At 47.0% G+C, this 8,275-nt stretch overlaps 1 protein-coding gene across 2 annotated transcripts in view; it reads left to right on the top strand.

Moving 5' to 3' along the window:
* The first annotated feature begins 533 nt into the window (after positions 1-533).
* Positions 534-8,275, top strand: part of Pfkp (phosphofructokinase, platelet) — a 66,527-nt gene continuing 58,785 nt past the window's right edge. The window contains exon 1 of one of the 2 annotated variants that reach the window (XM_057786946.1): positions 534-753. In XM_057786946.1, coding sequence (XP_057642929.1) covers positions 639-753 — 115 coding nt within the window. In that variant the 5' untranslated portion in view covers positions 534-638. The remainder of the gene's footprint in view (positions 754-8,275) is intronic. The other variant, XM_057786945.1, reaches the window with a different exon arrangement.

The following is an 8,275-nucleotide window of genomic DNA, read 5'->3' as shown; positions in this document are numbered from 1 at the left end:
ACAGTCAGTGACACAACTTGATCTATTCACATATCTTCCTGATTTCGGAATGGAGGTGAAACCTGGGGAATCCTGTGGATTCTGGACCCTCCACAAAAAGGCTGAATCTGACTGGAAGCAAGTCGCGTGCCTCTGCTGCTGCACAGACCTCTGGGCTTCCTCAACCGCCGCCACCTCAACAGCTAGAGCAGGTTGGGTGATGGGCCCACCACGAGCCTCGGCGCCCACGTGGTGGGCCCCGCCATCTCCACGCCCACTTGCGGAAGCATACCCACATCTGCGCTGCCATCCACTTATGGGCTCCATACCGGGCGAGGATCCCTCCATCCTCTTTTGAGATGGTGCCACCATCTGATTCCACCTTTCGAGGCCTGCAGCGCCGCATCCCTAAGACTATGGGGGTACACCCTGTCCTTCTTGCCCATCCGGCTGCTGGCTTGGAGTCTTAGACCCGACAGGCCCCGCCCTTGCCAGAGTCCCGCCTCCCGTCACCGCCCATTGGCCCTCGAGCGGGGCGTGGGCGGCTCCGGCGAGTGCAGGCGGGGCAGCGGTTCCGAGGCTCGGGCGCGTGGGCCAGGTCTTCACTGCTTGCTGAGCACCGGAGCGGGAGCTGTCCGGCATCTCTCGATCTTCTCGCCATGGGCGACGTGGACTCCTCTTCGGGCTCCAGCGCCTCCTTTCCCAAGTACCTGGAGCACCTCTCTGGGGATGGCAAAGCCATCGGTGTCCTGACCAGCGGCGGGGATGCCCAAGGTGCGCGCTTACCGGCTCTCTAGCCTGCCTCCCGGGCAAGGGGCGGGAGGGGAGGGTTATCGGAGAGGGCTACAGAAGAGGATAATCGGGGTGAGAAGAGAGAGAGAGAGCTAGAGAGAAACGTTGGGTGATGTGAATCTGGGAGAAAGGATGAGACAAGGGTGAAAATGACGGGTGAGATTCTAGGCGAACTGGTGGCCCAGAGCCGGAAGAGGCAGCCCTAAGCTAGGAACAACTAGGGTGCTTGAGGGGCGACCATAGAGGGTGGAGCTCCATTGCCAGATGAGGTGCAGAGGATGAGGGGTATGGTTGTAAGATCCTTTATTCGCAAGATGAAAAAATTTTTCATCCACAGGTTTATTAAATGAGTTAGCCAATGGGGTCGTCTAGTGTCTGAACCATATGATAGAGCCAGGAGTATTTTCGGGAAATTAGGTCCATGGCGACTATTTGGATGGCATAGCACTAGCCCCACCCCAAACCCTGGGCTCGTAGAAAAAACAGCGGGGTTCCCGCAGCGCCTCCTGTTCAGTCCCGCCTCCCACGCGATTCAGGCAGTTTCCCCGCTACTGCATTGCGGGAAGCACGGATGGGAACGCGCAGGGGTCTCTCCGGGTGTGGCGTTGACAGTCGGTGGCGCCTCGTGTTTTTCACTAGGGAGATTCTTTAAAAGGTTTTCTGTCGCCTTCCTGCTCGTGACAAAACTGAAAACTAAAATGGGTTACTAGGCCCTTCCCGCCAGCCTCCCCAGGACGGGAAAGACCAGGAAGCGGGGACTCCGAGACGTCACCGGTGCTCTCTAGAGCACCGACTCCCGTCTTCCCTTTACTCCCAATGGCGAGATTTCAGAGCTGTAGAGACGCGATTCCAGGATCCTTGGACTTGATACACTAAGAGAATATTTAAAATGTAAAAGCGATGGGGGTGCCCACATCACTCCCCCGGTCTCTCTCCCTGGGTACACGTTAGGGCACTGGGGTTCCCAGACAGTGAGTTTTTCTATGCTAATTCCTTGATGGGAACACTCACTAGGAGCTAGACCTACATTTCCATAGTGTACACGCTCTCCAAGTCTTGAGATTAGCGCCGGCTGCAGACAGTTCCCTGAGCTGGGTTTTGCTTTTGCTTTTCCGTTTTTTCCTCTGCCATAGATGAGTCCAAATGACACGTTTTGTTTTCACAAAAGGGGAGGCTTAGGATTGGAGCCGGGTGCCCTTGCTTTCCGCCCACCCTTACAGATGACCTTCACTTTGCCCTTGAGCGGGGCGGGGCCAGCGCTGGTGCTGCAGGTTGGGGCTTAGGGCACCGCCCCGCCCTGGCGTGGTTCAGGAGCCTACGTGATGCTGGGCCCGTAGTCTTCGATGTGTTTTGGTCTCCCACACCGTCTCGGTTCACTTTAAAGTAGCATCCGAGGCTCTGAGCATCTGGCTCCCAGACACCCGAAGCTAGGTCTGCCCAGTGAGGGGTCCCCAGTGCTCTCCTTCCCATTATCTTAAAGGCGCCAATGGCAACATCAGTCTCCCTAGGCACTGCACCAGGCCGTCCTTCCTCCCCAGAAAGCAGGATTGCAGCAGCACTAGTATTTTAGTAAGGAGATCCTCGGTACAAACATTTCTTCATGGAGGGCAGGTTTCCCAGAGACATAGAACGCCGTGATACATCGGAGGCTGGAAAAACAGCTCAGTGAAATGTGGGATAACATCAGCAGAGTTACCCAAAATGTAACGCCTTAAGATCCCCATCTCAGGGGCAAGCAGTCATCTGTACCAGGGCACTCAGTAGTTTCCCATCTAAATGCAAGGGTTTCAAAAGTACTTGCGTCCTTACACAGAACCGTGCTAAGGCAAAATAGGAAGTACTTTGGATCTTATCCTGGGCAGTCAGAAGGAGAAACTGCCACTACAGGAAGAGGCTTACCGCCACTAGGGCAGCAAGGTGAAAGGTTTTATTTTAGAATCAACGTCCTGGTTGATTAGAAAACCAGTATCGATGGCTTATCCCTTTGACGTCCCGGGCCAAAGACGTTTCCTAAAATATTTAGCCTCTGTGCAATGGTCTGAGATTCTTGGATACTTGGCGGAAACTTCATTTTCTTTTCTGCTTATCTTGGATCTTCCACAGGTGAGAAGTGGGGAATCTGATTTTTAAGTTCTTTTGCTGTCTCTTCGGTGCAAAAAGGATACTTTCAAAAGCAAAATTGCATTTGAACATCACTGGGTTAGTATGGTATCAGGTTCATGGAAGGTGGTTGCTCTCGGCTTAGTAGCGGGCACCAACTATGTCCTGTCACACCTGAGCAAGTCAGAGCCAAGTTGTATGGGTACTCAGCCTGGTTTTTCTTAGAACTTGTATAAACAGTCATGCTTTGTCATGATACTATATTGGACCAGTTTGACTGGGTACATGTATTTTTTTTTTCCTGGAAAAGCTTCTTGAGATGCTCAGAGGACCTGGACTTAACAGTGTCACTACTCCTGGGACGGATGGTGTTTATTGTACTCTTATTCTTCCACGACTCCATTTTGACTTCATCAGTACCTGATTTTTCCTGAAAGAGGGGTTTGTTCATAGCCAGAGGTCGGAGGCAAATTTAAATCTTACACTAGCAGAATGATAGTATAATTTAATGCTGGAGTGACGTAGTTAGTACAGTGCATAGTCTATACATCTTATATGCCAAAGTCTTGTAGTTCTCATCTCTCTTCCTAATGACAAGGCTACAAGATACTGAGTTCTTCATTTTGGAGGTAGGGAGAAAGACTCACAAGAGATAAGTAACTTAGGGAAGACCATAAGGCACATACCTGGTGGTAGCGGGATTTAAATGATTCTTTATGAAATCTTGTCTCCAAATTCTCTTTACTATACCATGTCTTCATGGGATCTCTCTCTATAAGACTGGTTGAGTTACTGCTCACAAGTGAATGGAGCCCAGCTTTCTCAAATGTATATAGAGCCTTTTTGGACCACTTTGTTAGTGGCACAGGTAAATGCCTTTTTTTACACTATTAGTAACAGCAAGGTGGCTTAAACCATGTGGCATAGCACTCAATACAAAAGCAGCAGAAAATTTCCTTTTTCCAAAGAAATTTGTATGTTTCATTCTAAAATGAAACTGAAAATTCAACCATTATTTTCACATTTGCCTAAAATGAACTCCATATTGCTAGACAGGCAAGTTGACTATGACTAAGTGCCCACATTCAGGCAGTATTACTTCCTGCACAAAAATGATAAATGGTTTTAGATACATTGTGGCAGATTGCTGAGGTGCCTGCTGGGTAAATGTGCTCGCTGCTAAACCTGGCGAGTTCAATCCCTGAGTCCCTCATGGTGGAAGGAGAAAACTGACTCATGCAATTTGTCCTCTGACTCACACATGTCACCACGGCCTATCCCCCTCCCACATATACAGATAAATAAACTAATTAATGTGATAATTAAAAAGCTAGATTGTGACCTCTGTGGGTCTACTGTATGGTTGCATTCAAATTACTCAGAATCCATGGTCTGTGTTTAGGGTAGGCTCAGTTGTTTATTGTCTATGGAGACATCAACATTAATACATTATTTACCAAACACCTACTTAGATTTTATATGAATCTCTCCAGGCTCTGTGAAAATAACTAGCCATTAAATACTGCTCGTTATGTGGTAGGCTGATGTACTCCGGGTGCCAAGTTAATCTGATGCATGAGCCACTGAAGTTGAAGATGCTTTGGTTTTTCTCAGGTTCACAGAAGTGAGTGTCAGGGCCGGATCTTGTGGCTGTAGATGGGATGCAGATACACTGTGCTGTTGACAGTTCTTAGTACAACTATAGCTCACAACATCCTGCATGGCAGGCAGCAAGCACTGAAGTAAGTGTTGACTGCCCCCAGACTGGAATCACCAGTAAAGTGACAGGGAGCAAATTTGCATTTAGGTGAATTAGGAACATTAGGAGAATTAGACCCTCACTTATCAAAATTGCTCTGTCAGCCTTTGAGCAATAGATACCAACCACGAGTAATTGTAAAGAACTTGAAGATTGTACTTAGAAGCCAGAGGCGCCCACAGACTTGGCCCAGGGGCTGAATTGGTTCCTCTATCTTGTACATTCACTCTGCCCTCCATATTTGTGGATTTCACATTTGCAAATGCTATCAAACATGGCTTGAACATATATTTCTAAGTGTAGCATGTACTAAAATATCCAAGGACTTGTTTTGCTCTCATTACCCTCTAACCAATACAGCACAATAACCATTTGCCTTGTACTAGCTGTGATAAAATGCAGAGATGCTTCAGGGCTTATGGGAGGATGTGCTAAATTACATAAAAACTTTTATCAACTTTATACATGAACTTCCAAGTCCTTGGATTGGTTTCTGAAAGGATGGATACAAGAGTCGATTCCAAGAAAATAACAAAGCAAGTCTGCAGTCATTGAACACCCAGATGAGAGCCCTGGTTTGTCCCCTTCTTTTTCTTTTTTTTTTTTTTTTTTTTTTTTTTTGGTTTTTTGAGACAGGGTTTCTCTGTGGTTTTGGAGCCTGTCCTGGAACTAGCTCTTGTAGAGCAGGCTGGTCTCGAACTCACAGAGATCCGCCTGCCTCTGCCTCCCAAGTGCTGGGATTAAAGGCGTGCGCTACCACCGCCTGGCTGCCCTTCTTTACCCATAGCTGTGCTTGTATGGGACAGCAGTATATGCAGAAAAGATTTTGTGAACAATAGACATGTGACCTCACACAGCTCCACATACATGTGTGTGTGTGTGTGTATGTGTGCGTGCGAGTGTGTGTGTATGAGCAAAGGACACAAGCACTTGTGTTTACTATCCTAAAACTCTTGCCTGCTCTTTGAGTGCATCGTTCCAGGGCATCACTCAGATAGTAAGATAATTATTTAAGAAAAAATATAGGGCAAGTTCATCACAGTACGACAGTGTAATGTTTGTTTATTTTCTTGGTGCTGGGGATCAGACAAAGCTTTGTTCATGCCAGGCAAGTGGTCTACAATTGGTTGCCCACCGAGCCCCAGTGCATCATTTTCTATGAGGTATTTTCTGTGACATGCATTCCTATGATTTTTAAGGAAGCTAGATATTTTGTTGATTTCCAGAATAAGTAAGTAAACAAGATGAAAACCTGAGGCATATGAACTCAAAGCTTTTGGTTGTGAAGGAGCCTTTTATCCAGGGAATCTGAGGCTGTTTAAGATTTGATCTATTGACTAACTGTCAAAAGCCACCAGAATTAGAAATATGAAGATAAGGTCACCACATGTCGGAGACAGATGTCAGAATACAAAGCTGCATTCATTCACTACACAGTCACCACGCGAATGACTACGTTGAGTAGAGCACTCGGGGTGAAGAGCAGGTGGCTGTAGTCAACAGAGAGCTGAGTCATTTTTGGAGTACACTCTTGTATTTTTATTTGTTACCAAGTCCCTTCATGCAGGCTGGATTCTTCCTCACAACCTGGCTTTGCCTTCTTGTATTTTGTTTGGAATTACAGTAATTGTGCCTGTCTCGATGGATGCAGCTTTAAAACATAGGAAACAGTCACCCTATACACAGACTTATTTATAGGCCCTGTCTTCCACCTACTAGAAGGGCAACAGGAATTTCTTATTTGCAAGGTGAAGCAGTCAGAATGTTTCATCTCTACCAGTCTCTGTTTCCTTTCCCCACCCCCTACCCTGGATCCCCTCGCTCCTTATCTCCTTACATCATCAGACAAAAGTGGGGGACAGCCAAGGAAGAAGGGCTGGACCATTCTGGCCTTCTCACATCACTGTCCCCCAGTCACTTCCTTGTCCCTCCTCACTGTGCTCACTGCCACCTGAAAGATGCTGCGAGGACAATGCTGATAGAGCAGCTCTGCCAAAGGCTGGGAGTGGTACCCGAGTTCCCTGATCCCTCCATCCCCAGGTGGGTTACAGACTACCCAAGATTCAGGGATCAAAGCAGCTGTTGTTTGTTAGCCCAGGCTCCCAGGAGACTTCCCTAATACATCAACCCAGTGGCATTTTGTCTGAGAGGATTTCATATCATAGGGTCCATTATCTAAAAATGTGACCCACTTATAAGTTTTCTGATTAGAAATAATCGAAAGGGGTGGGCATGTAGTTGCCCCAAGCAGTCATTCTGTATGGCGTTTTCCAAATTTATATTGTTTTTTATTCAGACTGTTTATGCTCTTATATAACCACTCTACCACAGAAACAAGTTGTGGAATATGTGAAGCTTTAAATAGAGTCCTTTCTATCCCTATTACGACATGAACCTATGGACTGTGTACCTCAGAGGCTGCTGCAGGCTGAGAAGGATCCTGTACCAGAAAGAGGGGAAAGGTGTGAGTTACTGAGGCCTGCAGAACCTTGGAAAGCCTGGGAGGAGCCAACAGGAAGTAGCCCAAGGCCAGGGAGCCAGATTCCTTATGGGGGATGGGAGGAAGTGGTCTTGGGTGGGTACTGGTGTCACAGGCTGTGTGTAAACTTTGGATTTACCTTGTCCGAGCTGGGAAACCATGCCAAGGTTACTGTCTGCCTCTGATAAAGGTCACTTTGTGGAATGGAGAGGCAGAGAACTGGGGTTCAGTGACTCAGAAGAAACAGATGGAGGCTTGGGGAGGCAGAATGGGGGATGTGACTGACAGGATGCTACTGCGGACGCACAGCCCAGGAAGCAGCAGAAGGGCTTTTGAATAGGTGGGGGCACAAGATAGATGAGAACTCATCTGCTGAGACCATAAAGACAGTGTACGAAAATGTAGGTATACGAAGGCCAGTGAGAATACATTCTTTTCAATGGTGCCTGTAACTGCAGCAAATAAATAGGGAGAAAAAAGGAAGTCAGAAAAATTGTCCATAGGAAGTAGGTCCTATGGAATGAAGTGTTCACCATTGTTTAATAAGGACCTAGTTACGTCGCAGGCTGTGTTCAGTACTTCACACATCAGTGAGTAGATTTCAAGAGCATTTCTGTCCATGAAGAATGAGGTTTGTAGCCTGACGACAGTGGTGCACACCTTTAATCCCAGCACTTGGGAGGCTGAAGCAGGCAGATCTCTGTGAGTTCGAGGCCAGCCTGGGCTAAGAAAGAGCTAGTTCCAGGACTGTTGCATGCCTTAAATTCTAGCACTGGGGAATTTAATCCCAACACTTGGGAGGCTGAAGCAGGCAGATCTCTGAGTTCAAGGCCAGCCTGGTCTACAAGAGCTAGTTCCCAGAATAGCTAGGACTGTTACACAGAGAAACCTTGTCTCTAAAAACAAACAAAAACAAAACAAAACAAAAAAAGGCTTGGATTAGTAGCCTGTGGTTTATTGATTAGTAACCATATTAGTGAAAGTAACAGAAAGAGGTGAAATAATTGTGTGTGTAATTCAGTATTTTACAGCATAACTATTGTATTGGTTTTTGATACTTTCTTTTCTGAATTAAGACTGGAATCTGTATGTACTGCCATTATAGCATTTAAGTGTGGGCAAGACACACGTGATCTGAAGGTACCCTGATGGACGGTATGGTCATA

Source organism: Chionomys nivalis, chromosome 13 (assembly GCF_950005125.1).
Source record: "Chionomys nivalis chromosome 13, mChiNiv1.1, whole genome shotgun sequence".
Classification (NCBI taxonomy): Eukaryota; Metazoa; Chordata; class Mammalia; order Rodentia; family Cricetidae; genus Chionomys; species Chionomys nivalis.
The sequence above is the reverse complement of the archived record's forward strand: the minus strand, read 5'-3'. Positions and strand labels throughout refer to the sequence as shown.